At 45.8% G+C, this 21,430-nt stretch overlaps 4 protein-coding genes across 5 annotated transcripts in view; 2 read left to right on the top strand and 2 right to left on the bottom strand.

Annotated features, from left to right (window-relative positions):
• Positions 1-243: 243 nt before the first annotated feature.
• LOC129543751 (histone H4) lies at positions 244-20,031 on the top strand. Of its 2 annotated transcripts, none has more exons than XM_088831497.1 (2): positions 244-1,474; positions 18,304-20,031. In XM_088831497.1, exon 1 carries the CDS (start codon positions 1,152-1,154, stop codon positions 1,461-1,463), a length of 312 nt encoding a protein of 103 aa, XP_088687623.1. In that variant the 5' UTR covers positions 244-1,151; the 3' UTR covers positions 1,464-1,474; positions 18,304-20,031. The 2 variants fall into 2 exon arrangements, with proteins under 2 accessions (XP_088687623.1, XP_088687624.1); XM_088831498.1 differs by lacking the exon at positions 18,304-20,031 and adding an exon at positions 1,890-2,898.
• Positions 4,940-5,427, bottom strand: LOC129543760 (histone H4). Its single transcript, XM_088831499.1, has one exon. It carries the CDS (start codon positions 5,344-5,346, stop codon positions 5,035-5,037), a length of 312 nt encoding a protein of 103 aa, XP_088687625.1. The 5' UTR covers positions 5,347-5,427; the 3' UTR covers positions 4,940-5,034.
• H3C1 (H3 clustered histone 1) lies at positions 6,087-6,497 on the bottom strand. Its single transcript, XM_055407008.2, has one exon. It carries the CDS (start codon positions 6,495-6,497, stop codon positions 6,087-6,089), a length of 411 nt encoding a protein of 136 aa, XP_055262983.1.
• Positions 7,902-21,430, top strand: part of H1-1 (H1.1 linker histone, cluster member) — a 263,156-nt gene continuing 249,627 nt past the window's right edge. The window contains 1 exon segment of the mRNA XM_055406980.2: positions 7,902-10,114. Within this exon segment, the coding sequence (XP_055262955.2) occupies positions 9,462-10,114 (653 nt within the window). The 5' untranslated portion in view covers positions 7,902-9,461.

A 21,430-nucleotide genomic window follows, 5' to 3' on the forward strand; every position in this document is an offset into this window, starting at 1 on the left:
TAACAAGCAGAACAGTCCTCAGAGCTTTTTGAAAGACTGTCTCCCAGGTGATAATCCTTGGGTTGGCTCTAATAAAGTCCTATTTTCTTTCTCAGATTGACCATTTTCATGGACAATAGTTTGTGACAAGGTTTGTGTGGGTGTGGTAAAAGTGTCCTTTTCTCTAAGTGTCACTCTTCCCTAGTTAGTGGAACTCTTTGGGGAGGGATTTATTGAATTCTTTTTGTCTGCCTTTAGGTAGATAATGGGAGTTCAGAGAAATCCTCTATGCATTTGCTGTTTTTCTGCTACAGCTCAAAATAATCAACGTATTTATAGGAGAGGGAAAATAACTTTCCTTCTACCCTTCTAAATTCTTGGCTGAGAACCACTGTATAAAGTGTAGGTTAACGTGAGGAAAACAGTTTAATAACATGTACACCTCACATATGCATAAGAGATACCTAGAAAAACTGAGTAAAACTCCCAAGTTTGTCCAAGACCCCACTTTAAATATCTTCAACTAAAGACAAAAGAAGTAGGAGGGAGATAGTTATGAGAGGTTACCAGGAAAGCAAACAAGAGTAAGGTTATTACACAGAATTAAGTCCAGTGTCTTCTCATTGATGAGATTCTCTGGTGATCCAGTTATCCTATCTTCCTGGTACAGAGAGAAAGACATCAAATGAAATTCCCTTTATAAATGGAAATGTCCCCCACAAAATAAATTCTCACAAAAAAGTAAATTGTACTCTATGTGCGGTATTTTTTAAAAAAAAAAGCTCAAAAATAGCATATTAAGGGTGAGCGTCATATTCTGCTACCATTCACAACTAACAGTCACCTTCTCCTGAAGGAGAAAGTACAGTATTTGCCATAAAAACATAAGCCCTTACTAAAATTCTCAGTCGAAAATACAAATGGACTCAGATTCAAAGACCGAAGGGAGCAAAACAATCCAGGGTAAAATTTAAAATATGCATTATACTAGGTTCTCTCCCTCTCACAGTCACCGGATCCAGAAAGGGGCGGAGCCAAGGGAGTGGTTTCAGAATGTCTTTTCCCGCCCGCGCGTTCAGTTCTCAATGAGGTCCGACTACAGCTTATAATTACTCTTGACCAAGAAGTAATACCACTGTTGCATCGCACAGGCTTGCAACGGTTCAGGTAGCATGTCTGGACGTGGCAAAGGCGGCAAAGGCCTTGGGAAAGGAGGCGCTAAGCGCCACCGCAAGGTTCTGCGCGACAACATCCAGGGCATTACCAAGCCCGCCATCCGTCGCCTGGCTCGTCGTGGTGGTGTGAAGCGCATCTCCGGACTCATCTACGAGGAGACCCGCGGGGTGCTGAAGGTGTTCCTGGAAAATGTGATCCGGGACGCCGTCACCTACACGGAGCACGCCAAACGCAAGACTGTCACCGCCATGGACGTGGTCTACGCGCTCAAGCGCCAGGGCCGCACCCTCTATGGTTTCGGCGGCTAAAGCTTCAGCCAGTACGTTTATTTTAAAGGCCCTTTTCAGGGCCGCCCACTCTCTCTCGGAAAGGGCTGTGCTCAATGTGTACTTGGGTTAGAAATTTACTCCTTATAACGCTAAAGTAGTTTTTCTGTGCAGGTTCTCTACCATAACACTTCATCCAATCGTTGTGGGAAGAGTAGCGGTGTCTTGGGTCAATAGGGCAGTAAAATTCTGTTTGGCATAGTATGCGGCGGGAGTCCCGGTGCCCTGTTTGAGGACTAGCGTCACCCGCTCTAGTGGGAGGGATCCTGCTTACCCCCAAATCGTGTGTAAAAGGATTATCAACTACAGGCCAAAGTTTGGTCGAAGAGGCAAAACTCGGGTGTGCATGTGTGAGTGCTCAGTCGCGACCGACTCTGTCCAGGCTCCTCTGTCCTTTGAATTTTCCAGGCAAGAGTACTGGAGTGGGTTGCCATTTCCTACTCCAGGGGATCTTCTCGACTCAGGGATCGAACCCGCGTCTCTTGAGTCTCCGGCATTGGCAGGCGGCTTCTTTCCCACTGCACCACCTGGGAAGCTCCAAGTGTTTAATAAATATTTGTGCGAATTTCCAGGAACTGCCAGGGTGCTGCTGGTCGTTGACAAGCCAGATGAATTAAATACATTGCCGGAAAGACCCTGGGTGTTAGTGTTTGCAGTGAGCGACGCCAGGATCTGCTCTCTGATCTCTGCAGCCCCATCACCTCCTTGTCCTCCGGGTCGCGCCCCAAACCTCCGCCTCTGGTACTTCTAGAGTTTGAGTCATCCATCATGCTGAGTGCCGTGATGCCTCGTAAACCCAGTGGTCTTAATATTTGAAGTACCTTGGCATTGCTGATTTTCATCCTCAGGCTGGAGGCCTCTGGCTAAGCAGTTTGTAAATTCCCATTTACTATATTAAGCGATTCTGTTCTGAACCCTTAGGCCTCTAGCAGGGCCTTTGAGATTGTAGGCAGACGCTCCCTCCCCTTTGTGGTAAAGTGACTCTTAAGTGGCTCTCTTGCACTTTCAGCTTCATATCATCTCGTCTCTCTCTGTACTCTGCTGTAAATTATACTTTAAAGTGAAACTTTCAAACATGACAATATGGTTACAGAAGTTTTTTTGACGTGTCTTCAAATCGATAAACCAGCTGACTGTCTGAATAATCAGCCTCCTTGAATTTTTCTTTGAGACGTGTGTATTGATGACTGCTCTAGGAAACACTGCTGCCTCCTCATTCTACTAACACCTGTCCCTTGACCCTGGAGGAGATACTGACTAGGCAGTTGAGAAAGCCAGATTCTTAATTTCAGGTGAGACTTCTGGACTAGAGAAATACACATGGTCAGACTGGATGAGAGCACTAAGAACTTAAATGTTTTATAGCAGCACGATGTTTGTAAATGAGTGGAAGCAATATAAATTGTCATCAAAACGGACCAGATAAAATATCTATATCCATAAAATGGTGTCTTAGTTCAGGCTAATACAATAAAAATACCGTGGACCGTGTGCTTTAACAACAACTATTTCTCAGAGTTCTGGAGACTGAAGTCCAGCATCAAGGTGCTAGGCAGACTCAGGCAGATAGGGTGTGTGATGAGGACCCATTTCCTACTTCATAGGCTGCTGTCTTCCTACTGTCTTCACGTGGCAGAGTTCAATGAACGCAGGCATGAATGTTCTACACAAGGACACAGGCCTTCTCCCACCCTCAGGCCCACCATAGTGCTGCCATGACTGATTCCCTATCTATAATTCTTTGACTCATCACTGCCTGAATCAATCAGCATGACAGGTTTTCTCTGGCTTTTAGGAATGATGCAGGAGTGGTATATCAATCAGCATTATCTTTGTTCTGAACAAGGACTTCAGGAGTGTTAGGTCTGAGAACGGTTCATACCTTTTTACCCAGGTAGTGGGTATGACTAAAATGAGTATGATACAATGTACAAGGCTTATGAACTAAAAAAAGATAGGCCAACCATAAAAGAAGGTGGTCTATGGAGCAGCCACACTTCCCTTCAGTGTAGGAAATCTGTATCCACATATTTTATTACATATCTGAATGGAGGACAGGAGATTCTAATTTGCTTACTGGTGTACCCCAATGCTTAAACAGTATATGGCACATTACACAAAATCAACACATATGTCCTGAAGGGCACCAGGATTACATTACTCTCCCAACCAGGACCATTTTTCCTCTAGTCATCCAAAATGCAGCTTTGAACCATCCCCATTGTCAGTTTAAATTAAGGCAGGCTAAGGACATGAGTTTGAGTGAACTCCGGGAGTTGGTGATGGACAGGGAGGCCTGATGTGCTGTGATTCATGGGGTCACAGAGAGTCGGACACGACTGAGCGACTGAACTGAACTGAACTGAAGTAATTATGTCATTCCCCTCCAAGTCTTGGAGGACAGTTATCAGGTGGGAAAGAGACTGAAAAAACTGGGAGAAACACTAGAACTAACATACTGAGGCTGAAATCAGTCAGCCCTCTAAAAATGATACAAAAAGGAACCCAGTGATAGAGGCATTTGTGAGTACCTTTTAAATGGGAATACTCTGCTTCCCTACTTCCCAACCTCGAGTGAATTCACGTCCCTTCAGCTTTCTAATGCCTGATATGCTACTGGAACATATAATTGTACGAGAGATTTTCTTGCTTAAACTTCCTGTGGCTACAACGACAGACCAAGCATAGACCAAGAGGCCATACTTCAGCAACAGAACATCTTCACAGACCAACAGGCCTCCACTACAAACTTCATCTCCTGCTACCCTGCCTGGAGATTATATATATAGATAGATAAAATAAGTTTTTTTGAGATATTATCTACATACCGTAAAATTTCATCCATTTTTAGTGTACAAACAATAAAGTTTAGTATATTTACTTAGTTGTACAACCATCACTACAGTTTAATTTTAGAATATTTCAGTCACCCTAATTTCCATTTCTCTGTGATGGAAGGCAGAAGTATGGCTTACTGCTGAGCGCTGTGTTGATACCGAAATAGAGGGAAGCAGGTTTTCTTAACTGATGAACTAAACGCCTGCGTTTCCTGGTGGTCTGAATCCGGCTTCTTTTGCACACCATTTCAGATTATTTTTTTTAATCGAGACAAATCACCCTATTAGTAGCAGTTAATTTCAGTACTGTTCTCAGGACATGACAGACTCAGATGCCTGTTTCATAACCCGTAAAAAGCACAAAGTTCCTAAACCCGGGTTTTGCCTTTTCTCGCCCGATTTCCCACCCCCTCTCCAGGTCGCCGCGGCAAAGCACAGATCACCAGTCCTGACAGGCTGACAACTCATGGGTGGGGTTTGGCGACCTCAAGTTTTTATTTTTCAAAAATCTTCGCCGATACCTGTCCAGTGCACGAGAGCAAAGGGTTCCGCACGTATATACAGATTACTAAACCCCGCAATATTTTCCAGTTCAGGGTTAGTGTTCAACAGCACTTGGCTGTTTCTTGGCTAATACTTACAGCTCTTTTTAGAGTAGTTGGGTGGCCCTGAAAAGGGCCTTTGGTTGTAATCAAGCTGAGAGCAAATCGGAAAGCTTAACCGCCAAAACCGTAGAGGGTACGGCCCTGGCGCTTGAGAGCGTAGACCACGTCCATAGCGGTAACAGTCTTCCGCTTGGCGTGCTCGGTGTAGGTGACCGCGTCGCGGATCACGTTCTCCAGAAACACTTTCAGGACCCCGCGGGTCTCTTCGTAGATGAGTCCAGAAATGCGCTTCACACCGCCACGACGAGCCAGGCGGCGGATAGCAGGCTTAGTGATGCCCTGGATGTTGTCGCGCAGAACCTTGCGGTGGCGCTTAGCGCCGCCTTTCCCCAGGCCTTTACCACCTTTGCCACGTCCCGACATAGCTTCGCAAGAAGTAAACCAACAGCAACTGACGAATAAGCCGAGAACAGATTCTTATATACTTACTCCCTCCGCCCCTCCCCGCAGAGAGGGCACGGAAAGCGCGCAAGCCGGAAGTGTGACGCCATCAATCCCCGCCCTTAATCCCTCCTCCAAGCCCCGGGAACCGGCGCCAAAGGAACCGAAGGGCCGGAAGGGAGAGGCGGGTCAGGTTGGGCAGGCGGGCTGAGCTCAGTTTGACCAATAGTCTTTGGTTGCTTCGCCGGGGTGCCACACTGTTTTAACAAAAGTACTTAGAGGAAGCAGGCTTAGAGCAAATATATTCCAAATAGCCTAGTTACAACAAATAAAGGGCAAAAATTTATTATCAATAATTTTTGATAATCATAAAAACGTCAAGATCAGAGATGGAAATGTAAAAATGGCTATACTATCCTGACGTTCAAAAGGCCCTATTATAAAAACGTTCTGCAAACGTCAATCACTCTGCGTGCCTCCGAAACCCTGGCTCTTCATTAAGATATGAGATAACAGTACTAAACAAAGGGCCAAGTTTGTTCGCATATGCAGGAAATATTGGAAAAAACAAAACCACCCATGACCCCAGTGTTACTGATGCATGTTATTCCATCCCCAAAGCAGTACACTAAACTACTGTAGTTGGTTCGTCTTACAGCCGTTTTACTTGAAAACGTGGGTGGCTCTGAAAAGAGCCTTTTATTGAAATCTCATACTGGAATTTATGCCCTCTCCCCGCGGATCCGACGGGCTAGCTGGATGTCCTTGGGCATGATGGTAACGCGCTTGGCGTGAATAGCGCACAAATTGGTGTCCTCGAAAAGACCCACCAAATAGGCTTCACATGCCTCCTGCAGTGCCATCACCGCCGAACTCTGGAAGCGCAAGTCGGTCTTGAAGTCTTGGGCAATCTCACGCACAAGGCGTTGAAAAGGCAGTTTACGGATAAGAAGTTCTGTGGACTTTTGGTAGCGGCGGATCTCGCGCAAGGCCACCGTGCCAGGACGGTAGCGGTGAGGCTTTTTTACCCCGCCAGTGGCCGGTGCACTCTTACGAGCCGCCTTAGTGGCTAGCTGCTTGCGTGGCGCCTTGCCGCCAGTGGATTTACGGGCAGTTTGCTTAGTACGGGCCATGACAAGTAACCACAACGTAGATATCCCTAACACTAGCCCAAATAAGTCGCCTAGCATGTTTGCTGCTATTTATAGTACCTAAGGGGTAGTGATTGGGCGGGAGAAAAGTTTGAATATTACGTTGCAGGTTCTGATTAGTCTAGCTTTAAACTTTCCAAAAACCGTGCAGTTTCATTGGCCGCTTCCTTCTATCCTCTGCTCTTTTCAATTTTTTTTTTTTATGGCTTTTGTTCTTTTCCACACACGATTTTCCTGTAAATGCAATGCTTTGGGTGTTACCTTTTCGGAAAAATAGTCATTCACTTCATTGATATTGTAGTAATGTAGGTTTTCTTAGTCCCCTGAGTGCGGTGGGAATTGAGGGATGTTCATTCCGTGGTCGGTAACCCGATATCGGGTTAGAAATTTCTAAAGCCATTTTACAAAAAAAGAGAGATCCCTCTGTAAAGCTTAAACTGACCGAGGAACTTCTTTGAAACCTACAGGATGTAACCACAAAAACTGTAAAAAAAAAAAAATCACACTAGCGTTTCCAGAAGTATTTTCGGCACCTTTTTCTTATGCTCTGACTTTACAATTGGAGCTTTCTGAAACTAGTATTTTTTAACGTCTAGAATACACTTAGCCTGGCGCAATGCCAGGTAGACAACGGCGGGACAGCCACAAGGGATCAGAGGAATTTCCCCATGGGAAGCAGGCGATGGACTAAACTCGGTGAATAGATTATGGACCAAAACGAAGACAATTTACTACTGCCAGTGACTGATTTTATTTTTAAAAAAAAGCCAAATGTGCACCGTTATAAGAAAGCGGTAATCCAGATTCTACCTTTTGATTGGTAGAGTCCATTTTACTTGGTAGCCAGTAAGAATGCATATCTAGCATCCCTCATTTGCATGGAACATTTCCCTTTCATTGAAACTTGTTAAATTCATTAGACACAGGAGGCACAAATCATTCTTCAAACAAGAAATTGTTGCGTACTGTATTTCCCTTTTAAAAAGTTATTAGATGCCACATTTATTACTATAGGAAAAGCTTGTTTATGTCTTTCCAGCAATGCTCATTTATGAAACCTTACTCTTGCAGGAAGATTGTATACCTGTATTATAATTGTCCTTTAAACTAAGACGCCTAGATCCAATTGTTCTTATCTCTTCCAAGTTATTAGAAATTACGTAATGGGTTTTATAAATACAGACTCAAGAAAACGACAGTTAAGAAAGGGTAAAGATGGGCGACTCTCGTGTCTGGACGAACCAATGAGCGCTCAGTCGTGTCCGACTCTGCGACCCCAGGGACTGTAGCCCGCCAGGGTCCTTTGTGCCTAGGATTCTCCAGGCAAGAATACTGGAGTGGGTTGCCATTCCCTCTGTCTGGAACACTTTTATTATTGGCCACAAGGCGGAAACGAGCTCTTAGGTTTTTTGAGGGTTACTGGGGGAATGGAAAGCCACTCCAGGACTCTTGCCTAGAAAATCGCATGGACGGAGGAGCCTGGTGGGCTGCAGTCCATGGGGTCGCTACTAGTCGGACACGACTGAGCGACTTCACTTTCACACATTGGAGAAGGAAATGGCAATCCACTCCAGTGTTCTTGCCTGGAGAATCCCAGGGACGGCGGAGCCTGATCAGCTGCCATCTATGGGGTCGCACAATCAGATACGACTGAAGGAACGCAGCAGCAGCAGCAGCAGGGGGAAATTCGGGTTACTGAGACCAGTGCGGACTTGTTTGAAAACCGCAGGCACTCGCGCGGGAATGACTCGTCACTGCTTCATTCTCCCTACTGCTAGGAGATTGCCCGGGACAGAATTGTGAGGGACTGTTACCCAGAAAGGGGTTGTGAAAAGGGAGTTTTATTCTCTCAGTAGTTAGTCTGATTCTCATTGTGAAGTCGTTTGAGCATTATTGCTGCTTTTACAGCCACAAACAACTTAAAGGAAGAGTGCCCTAAAATATTATCTCGGGGTTGTGTTCTCTCATTTTCATACTAAAGCAACTTTTCCCCCTGCTGCCACATCCTACCTGTGTGCAATGCCTGTCCGGGCACAGTTTAGTCTACCCAGAGCTTACTTGATGTCTTTCGTGTGCTAGGTTTGCAGCTTGGTATATGTTATAAGGATGAAAGGGGGTCCAAAATTTGTTACTTGCATTGGGCTGTGGAAATAAGTTGCAATTACAGAAATTGCGGGCCAAGTTTCCACAGGTGCAGCTGGAGTGTCAATTGCAGTGTTAACCAATTCTTTTGTTTTCTACAATCCTCCTTTGTCCCAAACACATAAATAATAAATACACCCTGGTTCAGACCAAGGGCACCCGCGTCTCGGGTCTTTACCACACATACTCAGCGTTGCCAGGAAAGGAAGTGGCGTTAATGAGAACTTTTCCGAAACCTGCAGACCAGGCCTACATACTCTCGCTTTCCGATCTCCCTTTCAGTCATTCAAAATATAACCTTTTGAACTGATTGCAGATTAGAAACTGATATCCCTTGGCAGTGCTTCCTAGAGGCGAGGTTTCAGGTGAAACTCCTTGGATTCTTACGCAATTGCCTTATTTACAGCTCTTCCTCCCACCCCCAAAAGGAAAAAAACAAAACAAAAAAAACCTGCTTTAAAAAAAAAATATGAAGTCGCACCCTCTGATGGTAATGGCTCGGACCCTTCCCTGCGGAGTGGAGTATTTCCGTCTCCACTGGGCAACCGGCGTCGGGGTGAGGGGTGGAGGAGCCTGGGTGCCTCGGTGCAAGGAGCAGGAAAGCAGGTCCACAGGCCCCAGCGGCCGGCGGCTGCCTTGCGAGACCCAGCCTGGAGGGTAGGGGGCGCTAGGGTGCCGGGGGCGGGCGCCAGCGCTCACCAATCACAGCGCGGCCCCGCCCTATAAATATCGCGCGCCGGACCCACCGGCGTCTTACTGCCTTGTTGGGTCTAGCGGTTTTGTTAGTTTCTTTTTACTTCCGCCATGTCCGAAGTCGCGCTCCCGGCTCCAGCTGCTTCCACTCCCCCTGAGAAGCCTTCAGCTGGCAAAAAGGCGAAGAAGCCTGCCAAGGCTGCAGCAGCCGCTAGGAAAAAGCCCGCGGGCCCTTCAGTTTCGGAGCTGATCGTGCAAGCCGTTTCCTCCTCCAAGGAGCGCAGCGGTGTGTCCTTGGCCGCGCTGAAAAAGGCGTTGGCGGGTGCTGGCTACGATGTGGAAAAGAACAACAGTCGCATCAAGCTGGGTCTTAAGAGCCTAGTGGGCAAAGGCACTCTGGTGCAGACCAAGGGCACCGGCGCCTCCGGTTCTTTCAAGCTCAACAAGAAAGTATCCTCCGTGGATGCCAAGCCCAGCGCCACAAAGGTGGCAATGAAAACTAAGGTAACAAGCGCTTCTAAGAAGCCCAAGAAGGCCACTGGGGCGGCTGCTGCTAAGAAGGGTGTCAAGACTCCAAAAAAGGCTAAAAAGCCTGTGGTGACAAAGAAGTCCTCCAAGAGTCCTAAGAAGCCCAAGGCTGTGAAGCCTAAGAAAGTAGCCAAGAGCCCTGCCAAAGCCAAGGCTGTGAAACCCAAAGGGGCCAAAGTAAAGGTAACCAAGCCAAAGACCGCTGCCAAACCCAAGAAGGCAGCACCCAAGAAGAAGTAAGAGTTCCGGTTGGAAGCTGCTTCCAATAAACCAACGGCTCTTTTAAGAGCCACCAACTTATTTCAGGGAAAGAGCTTTATTACCACGCAGCTTTTTGGTTTTGCCCTCATGCAAATACAGTGTGTGCAAGCCAGTCTCACCTCTACATCAGAATCCTTTTGAGGCTAAGTTAAACTTAGCTGTGGGGTTAGAAGCTGGTGTTTTTGGCTTCAAACTATCCCTAGTCCCGTTTTAACCTGAAGCTTACATTTAGCTTACATTTCTATGTCAGAAACAAGCGGGGGAACTTTGGGGCCTGTCCTCAGCGGCACGACTGACGGCTAGGCCCGTGTACCATGTGCTCGTTTGTCTATTAAAGATTTTTCTGGTGTTATCTGAGATCAAAGCTGGGACATAGGCTCTTGGGCCATATCGCTATCGCTATGTTGGCTTTTCCCAAAATTGGGTGGCTCTGAAATGCTTTTAAGGTGACCTTGGGAACGACGGTGATTCGCTGGCTTACCCGGCGCTCAGATTGGTGTCTTCGAGTTCACCAGGTAGGCCTCGCAAGCCTCAGGCTGCGCCATCGAGGCCAGGCTCGGCTGACTTACCCCGGGACCATTTGCAGGTTGTCAGCTAGTTTCCCGCCAGGGTCGGGAGAACTTGACTGCCCTAGAATTTTAGAACTAAAGCCCAAGAGCTCTTGCCGGGTTTCTATGTTCCTGGAGACAGAACTGCCCAGATTGGATATTTGAAATTTCCACTCTTTGCCTAACTAGATAGTATTTCTCCGCGCGCAGGGTTTTAAACCCTGGTGCACTACACCACGTTAAATACTGATATTTGGGGACACTTATATAGAATTGGCTCTTAAAGCTTTCGAAGTTTTAATTTTGGAATTCAGTTTAATTATTACTTTTTTCACATCCAAGGGGAAAATACACAATACTATATGTTGAGCCCGGTTTACTCACTTAAACTTAATGAAACTCAATTAGTTGTAAAACTTTTACATATAAAGGTGCAAATTTTTTTAATGTGAATACCAAGCATTTAAATTTTTTTGTACTGCATTTGCTAAGAATTTCCACAGTAAATTTGAATAATATTTTTAGCAGTCAGCCCTTTTTAGTTCTTGGTTTTAATTAACATGGTATTAAGTTTTGTTCTTTAATATTATTTTTGTATCTCCATTATATTTAAATGGTTCCCTTCAATTGTTTTCTGCTGCTGCTGCTAAGTCACTTCAGTCGTGTCTGACTCTGTGTGACACCATAGACGGAAGCCCACCGGGCTCCCCCTTCCCTGGGATTCTCCAGGCAAGAACACTGGAGTGGGTTGCCATTTCCTTCTCCGATGTGTGAAAGTGAAAAGTGAAAGTGAAGTCGCTCAGTTTTCTACTTTTTTTAATTAAATGGCAGCTAGATTTTCTTCATGTATTGATATTATCATGTAGTTTTTCTCTTTTATTTTTTTAATTTATTTTTTTAAATACCTAAAACAACTTCCAGCCACCAGGCGCAGGCCGCGGAGGCTCCCCATGGCCGCCTACTCCACCGACCAGCACAGTGCCCCAGGGCCGGCGGTGGTGCGAGCGAGCTCAATGTCATCGAGCGCCGGGAAAGTGAGGAGCGGTTTTTCTCTCTTAATTTGTTCAATGCTTTCTTAGATGTTGAGCTCTCAAACTCAATGTGGCTGAAAGAATAAACTAGAAGAATAAGATGTTTTCCTAAAATGATCATCTATAAGAGAGAAGCAAGTGTGCTATGATGGAGCTGGGAGGGTTAATCAGAAGTTTTGTTGTGAAATTTGCAGAGTGTAAGACATTTCCTAAGTGGATGAGGGAGTAATTAACTGGGTTCAAATGTTGCTGATAGACTGAAGTGATTAGATGCCTGAGAATAGTTTCTTGGTTCAGTGGTATGGATGTCAGTAGTAACTTTGACAGAGTAGTTTAGGGGAGGATGGAGTTGAATTAAGTTGGAGCCAAACATTTTGGATCATTGGTATATGGATGGCATTTAAAGTCATGAGACTTGGTGAGGTCACCAAGAGGGTGAATGAGGTGGAGAATATAAAAAACGGTGAAGGATAGAGACCTGGTCCTGACATTTTATCACCCATAAAAATGAATCATTATTCCACTTCTTTGTGCTTTTCTTTGCTTATTTATTGTAAGTTAAGCTCTTTGTGCACAAGCCAAGAGGCTTGCCTCTTGGTGCACACGGCTGAGCACAGAACTTGCCTGGAATTGTGAAGGTAGTTTCATTCTCCCAGCTGTGGAGTTCAGTATTTAAAACTGCTGCTAAATTCAGTTTTAAAAGAGGGAACCTAGCTCAGGGGAAGAGACTATCACTGCTGCGGGAGTTCATCTTTACATCGTACAGGTTAGATTAAAACTCCTCAGCAGGTATTCAGTATGTGCTGATTCTTTCTGTCTCCATCCTGAGTTTCCAGTCAGTTTCTCTCCATGTTGGAAGCCCCCTTTCATGAGCCCAAAATCGTTACTCATTCTGTCAGCACATCTTCACCAATAAATCAGAAGCTTTCTCAACTGTAGCCAAAGCACCTCGAACCTGTTCCTTCCATAAGGAAGATTTTTAAAAGCTAGAACTCAGAAAGAGATTTGCAGCTAAAGGGGGCCTTCCTAAAGACAACAAGCTGATACTCCTAGAATTCAAGTGAAACAAAGGTCATATTAAAATGTCAGGGCGCAGGACTTCAAGAGCACCATCAAGAGGACCCCCAAAGGAATGTATTCACCTAGAACAAGGAGAGAAAAAATTATGGAATGAGGATCTTGTGTGTTCCCAGAGTTGTCCAGCAGAGGGAGGCCTCTGGCTGATGGCAGGCTGACCACAGAGAAGGTGGAAATTGGAGGACTTTAATAACCATCATGCGACGAGAGTTGACTCACTGGAAAAGACTCTGATGCTGGGAAAGGTTGGGGGTGGGAGGAGAAGGGGACGACAGAGAATGAGATGGCTGGATGGCATCACCAACTCGATGGACATGAGTTTGAGTGAACTCCGGGAGTTGGTGATGGACAGGGAGGCCTGGCGTGCTGTGATTCATGGGGTCGCAGAGAGTCGGACACGACTGAGCAACTGAACTGAACTGAACTGAATAACCATCACTTCATGGGAAGTAGATGGGGAAACAGTGGAAACAGTGTCACAATTTTTTTGGGCTCCAAAATCACTGCGGATGCTGATTGCAGCCATGAAATTAAAAGATGCTTACTCCTTGGAAGGAAAGTTATGACCAACCTAGATAGCATATTAAAAAGCAGAGACATTACTTTGCTAATAAAGGGTCCGTCTAATCAAGGCTATGGTTTTTCCAGTGGTCATGTATGAATGTGAGAGTTGGACTGTGAAGAAAGCTGAGCACCGAAGAATGGATGCTTTTGAACTGTGGTGTTGGAGAAGACTCTTGAGAGTCCCTTGGACTGCAAGGAGATCCAACCAGTCAATCCTAAAAGAGATCAGTCCTGGGTGTTCACTGGAAGGACTGATGCTAAAGCTGAAACTCCAATACTTTGGCCACCTCATGTGAAGAGCTGACTCATCGGAAAAGCCCCTGATGCTGGGAAAGATTGAGGGCAAGAGGAGAAGGGGCCAACAGAGGATGAGACAGTTGGATGGCATCACCGACTCAATGGACATGAGTTTGAGTAAACTCCAGGAGTTGGTGATGGACGTGCTGCAGTCCATGGGGTCCCAGAGGTGGACACGACTGAACAACTAAACTGAACATATAGTTTGGATTATTGCATGAATTACAAAGGTGATGGCTAGTAGAAAGCTTACTAATCTTATGTTTCTGTCTTCCAGCTACTAAAACAAACAAAACCCAGTTAAAGCCAAAACTTCATCATCTTTTCTCCCATATTTCAGCAAGACATAACAATACATAAATCTGACTGCATGTTGGTGCAGTTCCTACCCATGGCTTTGGCTTTCTCTATGAAAAGGGCAAAAGTTCTAGGTTAAAGCAAAGTCTGATATGGTGGCAAAACAGAAATGAGGAGGGAGGGGAAATCTCTATTTGCCAAGGCGGAGCATGGGGAGGGGATTGGCTCCCAAACCCAGCAGAAATTCCAGGACAGACCTCCTCAAAAAGCAACCTTCATTGGAGAAGCCCTGAGCCCTGCAGGAAGGGATGCAGACAGAATTTCTTTCCCATACATCGCAGACCAACAGGCACTGTGTATGTACTATGATGTATGTATGAGGGGTGTCATCCTTTGATCCTGGGGTCCCAGTGGAGAGGATAACAAGCAGACTGTGGGGAGGATCATAACCAGGAGGTGACAATTTGGACAGTGACCAGAAAGGAATAGGATGGGGGTGTAAAGCTTCATCCAATTATCTGGTCTCAAGATTTCCAGAGAAATGGTCTCAGTGGTCCCAGATGTTTCTGGAAGAACTCTGCCCAGTTAGCATCATGCAACTTTCACCCTGCAACTGTATCACTCCTGCTTCCCTTGCTTTAGCTTTTATCTGTCCAAATAGTAATCATACAGTCATAGAGTCTTGGATATGGACCTTTAAAACTCCTTAAAGACAATGCCTTCCAACTCCTCCTGCAGCAGATAAGAAAATGCAATAACTCATACAAGATGCCCAAGTAGTTAATAGCAGCTAGTAAACACAGAATAACTATAAAATTTTACATGTTTATAAGGGTTACATTAACTATAATTTTTAAGCACTGCTGTGTTTGCCTAATAACCACATGGTATAATAATATTTGATGTGATCTGTTGGTTGCTCAATCATATCCAGCTCTTTGCAATCCCATGAACTATAGCCCACCAGGCTCCTCTGTCCATTGGAATTCTCCAGGCAATAATACTGGAGTGGGTTGCCATTCCCTTCTCCAGGGGATCTTCTCGACCCAGGGATCGAACCTGAGTCTCTGGCACTTCAGCCAGATTCTTTAACCATCTGAGCCACAGGGGCTCTTACAATATTTATATATCTTATTATGTGTAACATAGACTTGTAGAAGGTGTATCTGTCACAACTCCGTTCTTTGCTTAGGGCTCCAGTTCACCAGGGCTTCCCTGGTGGCTCAGAGGTTAAAGTGTCTGCCTGCAATGCGGGAGACCTGGGTTCGATCCCTGGGTTGGGAAGATCCCCTGGAGAAGGAAATGGCAACCCACTCCAGTATTCTTGCCTGGAGAATCCCATGGACGGAAGAGCCTGGTAGGCTACAGTCCACGGGGTCACAAAGAGTCAGACATGACTGAGCAACTTCACATCATCCAGGTTCATCATATTATGCACAGCTGCCTAAGGACTTATGCTTATACATTAAAAAAAAAAAAAACTCAACAAAATACAGAAGACATATGTGGTTAGATATGGCAGGATGGGAGGGAGAGGCGGGGAAGGCAATGGGAAGGAGATGGGAGAGGGCAAACTGATAGGGGTGGGGACAACTCCAGAAGTATGGGAAGAGATTTCTACACAACTAAAGCCCATGGGAGACTGATGACATTAATGTGTAAATGGAATGAGTCCTAAGGCAATGGGGAGTGGTAGGGCCAAGGGGACAGCAGAGAGCACATAGGAACATTCTGTACCCAACTACAAGGTGTCTGTCCTCCTTCCCGGTCCCCTACCCTTCTATATACCACCAACTAGGCAAGGTCTCAATTCTTGGTAGAAGGCATAACCATTAAAGGTCTTAGACTAGAGAATCATTCACTCATTCAACAAATATTTATTTACTTATTTATTCATTGGCTTGCTGGATCTTAGTTCCCCGAACAGGCATCCAACCCAGGCCCAAGGTAGTGAAAGCATCGAGTCCTAACCACTGGATCACTAGGGAATTCCCTCAACAAATATTTACTGTATATCTACTATGAACTAAGTACTGTAATAGGTATAAAAACAAACACTCTTATCCTCTATAAAACTTAATTTCTTCATTAGTAAAATGGAGACGTTAATGCCTGATTTACCCATCATTCTAAGCCCAACCATTTGCGACAGCAGTGAGTAACCTAAAGATTTTTTTTATCAATTTCTCTAAATAGTCCTTCCGGTCTCTGGTGGATGCTGGCATGCCCCAAAGACCCATCCTGATGGCAATGCTCACCTCTGCACCACTGCTCTGCACTTCTACAAGGTCTCCCTTACCCTGTGGAGTCTTACAGCTCTCAGCCTGCTCCTGGTCCTGATCTGCTTTGCCTTGCATATACATAAAGACCTTTTCCCTGGTGGCTCAGGCAATAAAAGAATCTGCCTGGAATGCAGGAGACCCAGGTTTGATCCCTGGGTCAGGAAGATCCCCGGGAGAAGGGGATGGCTACCCACTCCAATATTCTTGCCTAGAGAATTCCAATGGACAGAGGAGCCTGGCTGGCTACACTCCATGGGGTCACAAAGAGTCGGACATGACAGAGTGACTTTCACTTCACTTTCATGACCAAGATATTATGGGAAATCTAGAATTTCCCCTCAACCACACTGAGTGCTGGGAGAATAAAAGAAGATACAACAGGGACTTAAAAGTGGGTGTTAGAGAAGACTTCTCTCCAAGTCCCTTGGGGGCGATTGTTCTCCAGCGGTGATGCAAAAGTAGCTTCTTCCACACTGTGGCTTGTCTCTCATCAGGTCATGGCTCCAAGGATGCCCTGGGGATAGTCTCTGACCCATGGACTCTAAAGAGAAAAAAGATGGAGAACTGTGACTGGCAGTTCTGAAGGGGTACACATCACTTTTGCCTACCTTCTACAAACTAGTATTCAGTCATTTGATAAGAAGGGCCTAGCAGGAGTCTAACTGAATCCAGGAAGAGGAAAGGGACCATACTTAACAAAAGTTTAATAATCTCTGACATAGGTGCTTTGCTGACTCTCACTGTCTGGCTGTGACCCTTCTCCCCATCCTGCCACATCACAGAGGCCAGCATCAATTGGTTGGTTTTGAGATAGTAAGAAACTAATGAACCAGTGCAGCACCTCAAACTCAGAGCCTACTGATAAAAAGATGTACAAGCCAAATGATTCTGATGATTATGAATCATGTCAATAATAAGAGGTAGTAGCTGAGGTAATTTTTACTTTTGATCTTTATTTTCAATTTCATTGAAATCCCTTTTATACAGTAAACTACACAGAATTTATACGTACAGCTTGATGAGTTTCAACAAATGTACATTTGCATTTACCACCACCCTAATCAAGGCTTAAAATTGCCAAGATGTTAATTCTCTCCAAGTTGATATATAGCCCAGGGAATTGCCTTCAAAGAGGCACAGGGAAATGCCTACAAAGAGGCACAGGGAATTGCCTACAAAGAGGCACAGGGAATTATCTAAGTTGATGGAAATGTTCTGTGTCTTGATTAAGGTGGTAACTACACATACTGGTCTATAAAACTCATTGACATATAATTAATACAGGTGCATTTTATTGTGTATAAGTTATCCTTCAATCAAGTTGATTTTTTATTATATTATTGGCTGGAATGGGGGTGACAATTATTTTAAGGATAATTAAGCACAATACAACATTAAGAATTGTATAATCAACTCATTATTATATATGAAAAAAACGGGATAAACAGTGGCATGATCAATTAAAATTGAAAACAACCTCAAATTTTATTTTAGCCTATGGTTTTAAAAGCTGCCCTCCTTAACAAAAGCTACCCTTCAACTTTCCAAGTTCCATTATTCTGGTTGTTTCACACTGTCCTCATTTATCAGCTTATCTGTCAAGAAAAAGCTATCAGATAAACTTATTCATATGGGGATGTAAACATATGTTAAACTTTAGTGAACACTTTATTTCAAAAGAAAATACTGGTTAGACAAATAAAACTAAAAAGATCAATACTTAATGGTAAGACTACACTTACTGAAACAAGTAAATGGGAAGAGCTGGAGAACAGGCCATTTCTAGATTCTCCCTTCTTTCCCTCCCCACCCCAGCACATACCCTGGGCCTTCATACAAATGGGATAACCAACTTGAACCAGCTGGTCTAAATTAAGGTTCCTGCTGAGCAGCTAGGGTTAGTCGCTCATTGTATCTGATTCTTTGCAACCCCACGGACTATAGCCCACCAGGCTCCTCTATCCATGGGATTCTCCAGGCAAGAATACTGGAGTGGAGTGGGTTGCCATTCCCTTCTCCAGAGGATCTTCCTGACCCAGGGATTAAACCCAGGTCTCTTGCATTGCAGGCAGATTCTTTACCATCTGAGTCACCGGGGAAGCCCTGATGTTAAGGACTATGCTACTTGAATCCTGCTGCTGCTGCTAAGTCACTTCAGTCGTGTCTGACTCTGTGCGGGAGCCCACCAGGCTCCCCCGTCCCTGGGATTCTCCAGGCAAGAACACTGGAGTGGGTTGCCATTTCCTTCTCCAATGCATGAAAGTGAAAAGTGAAAGTGAAGTCGCTCAGTTGTGTCCGACTCTTCGTGACCCCATACACTGCAGCCTACCAGGCTCCTCCATCCATGGGATTTTGCAGGCAAGAGTACTGGAGTGGGGTGCCATTGCCTTCTCTGACTTGAATCCTAGGTGACATCATATTGATATGTCCTATCTCTCACTATGCCACATTAAAGTACCTGGCAGCACTTATTAAGAGTAACTGTTGGAATCTGAAAGTCTACCACTGGGAGGGTGAAAAGGTAAACTGGATGGATGGGAGGGAGGGGAGGGAGAGTGCACACACCTGAGGAGCACTAGGGCTAGATGCTGCTGCTGCTGCTAAGTCACTTCAGTCGTGTCCGACTCTGTGTGACCCCATAGACGGAAGCCCACCAGGCTCCCCCATCCCTGGGATTCTCCAGGCAAGAACACTGGAGTGGGTTGCCATTTCCTTCTCCAATGTGTGAAAGTGAAAAGTGAAAGTGAAGTCGCTCAGTCACGTCCGACTCGTAGCGACCCCATGGACTGCAGCCCACCAGGCTCCTCCATCCATGGGATTTTCTAGGCAAGAGTACTGGAGTGGCTTGCCATTGCCTTCTCCAGGACTAGATAGGATTTAGATAAATTAGACATACAGCAACAAGGAAAGGTCTTACACACATGTTGAAAGGTCTTTGGGAAACATCTTAGAAACAGCATGAGATCACAGTAGCAGAGCCTGCCAGTTCTCCACACTGTGGAAGTATACAACCTAAATGTTCTTCAACAGAGGGACACAGGAGCACATTATGATTTATTCTTTCAATGGGATGGACTACACTGCGTGAATCTACAAAGATAAACAAAATCAATACCACGTGGGGAAAAAAGCAAGGAACCGAAGTTCAGGTATAAAAGGTCAGTGCAGCAAGACAGCATTTAACATTGCTTTAGTGAAAGGGAAAGTCACTCAATTGTGTGACTCTGTGCGACCCCATGGACTTCCGTGGAGTTTTCCAGGCCAGAATACTGGAGTGGGAAGCATTTCCCTTCTCGAGAGGACCTTCACAACCCAGGGATCGAACCCAGGTCTCCCGCATTGTAGGCAGAATCTTTACCAGCTGAGTCACAAGGGAATACCCAAGGACACTAGGGAGTGCTGGATATTGCTTTGCTTGACCTTAAAAATGCATGGAAATTATGTTATATCCATCTAATCCTAGGGATTACTGGGAGAATAGAACCTATCTTCAGAAGCATAGATACCCCTAAGAGAGATAGGTGGTGTTCTTCCCTCAGCGTGTCACCTTTTTATTTCTCTAGAAACAATCTGAAGCAATAAGTCAAATGTTAACTTTTAAAAATCTGGGGGTTGGATACGCAGATTCCCACTTCTTATTTTTTGTACTTTTCCATTTGAAGTCTTTCACAGGAAAGAAACAAAACAGTAACTACAAAGCGCGGCTAGAAGGAATTGCAGGTTCATGGACTCCACAGCAGCCTCACCCTCGCCCTCCTGCCACCCCACCCTAGGACTGTCTTTACTCACCCTGCCTCTTTTCTTGCTGGCAGACCTGGGGCTTCCATCTTTGTCACCTGAAGAGTCCACCTGGATCAGCTCCTTTCCCAGAGTTCTCTCCCTCAGAGAGAAATGAAAAAAGGATCAGCAGAGATCCCCAAGATGCTTGCTGCATTCCAGCCTCAGACCCTCACTTTCACTAGGGACTCGGAGTGACCTCTCAGGTGAAAGGATGCTGGGTCTGCGCCAGGAATGCTGACCAATCAGAGAAGCCGAGACACAAGTTACGCGTGGGGTACACGTAGGGCTTGTAAAGGCCGTAGCGCGGGAGGGGAGGGGAGCGGGGGGAGGGCGGTAACTGTTCCCGCCGCGACCGGGGCGGGGCCAGCTTTGTGGGCGGGGCTTCTGCAGTGAGCAAAAGTAGGGACCCCACACGGTGAGCGGGCCCCGGCTCTGAGCTGCGTTGCTTACGCTGGTGACGCTAGAATCCGGCCTCGCGAGATTTCCTCTCCTTAGGTCTGTGGTGTCGTCGCGATGGCGACGCGGCTCTATGGGTTTGTCTTCACGGTGGTAGCTTACTTGCTGGTCTCTGCGCGCGCGTCTCTTGAACAACCGAATTTCGGGTGTAAGGATCACAAGCGAGGAAAGACGGGTCGTCCTTACCAACAAACAAAACTTGGAAAACATCTTTTTAAGAAATAAACTCGTGATCTTGTCCTTTCAGAACTTCCCTGAAATACGTCACGGACAGTGGCACGGAAAGGATATGTAACTTAAACCCCCCTTCTCCCCTCATCCTCATAGAACAGCCCCCACCAGTTCGCGAAATTCGGGGAGTTCTGGACTCCGTACAGCGGCCGGCCACCAGAAAATGTGAAAGGGAGGCCGCGGCATAAGGGCAACCCCCACGGGTCCTGCCGCCCGCCCTGCTTTAGCTGGGGGGGGGGGGGGGCACATGTCCCGAGTTGGGGCGAGACTTTGAACCCCTCCTCCCTCCCAGGACCCGCATTTAGAGAGAAATGAGAGTGCTCAGTGGATTTGGGCAAAGTGGTGAAGTCATCTGTGGCTCTTCTGGGGGTGTGGTGGGCCTGCGTAAGGCCAAAGAAGTGATTCCTGACGACACCCCCACGGGAGAAGACCCTTCCGTGTTACCTGCAGAACCTCAGAATGTCAGACCTCTGCCTGAGCTCCCCTCCGTTATATCTACATCCCTTTTTAATTTGGGGCAGGCCAGCCTTCCCCAAGTTATTTAAAATATCTCTAGGAATTTGCTTCAACGGTTGAGAACCAGACATGGGCCAAGCCCCACACAGTAGTGAATGTCCTTCTTTGTCCATCTCTAGAGTAGCAGAAGGCCCAGAGTAATAGCTGAATTACCCAGGATGCCACAAAGATTAAGTGATGGTGGCCCAAGAATTCCTCTTCAGCAAGTATTA

This window comes from Moschus berezovskii, chromosome 23 (assembly GCF_049115385.1).
Source record: "Moschus berezovskii isolate FMDL1 chromosome 23, NW_MosBer_1.0, whole genome shotgun sequence".
Lineage (NCBI taxonomy): Eukaryota > Metazoa > Chordata > Mammalia > Artiodactyla > Moschidae > Moschus > Moschus berezovskii.

Excerpts from the sequence above, each read along its gene's own strand:
- LOC129543751 (XM_088831497.1), top strand. The coding sequence starts at position 1,152 with ATGTCTGGACGTGGCAAAGGCGGCAAAGGCCTTGGGAAAGGAGGCGCT.
- LOC129543760 (XM_088831499.1), bottom strand. The coding sequence starts at position 5,346 with ATGTCGGGACGTGGCAAAGGTGGTAAAGGCCTGGGGAAAGGCGGCGCT.
- H3C1 (XM_055407008.2), bottom strand. The coding sequence starts at position 6,497 with ATGGCCCGTACTAAGCAAACTGCCCGTAAATCCACTGGCGGCAAGGCG.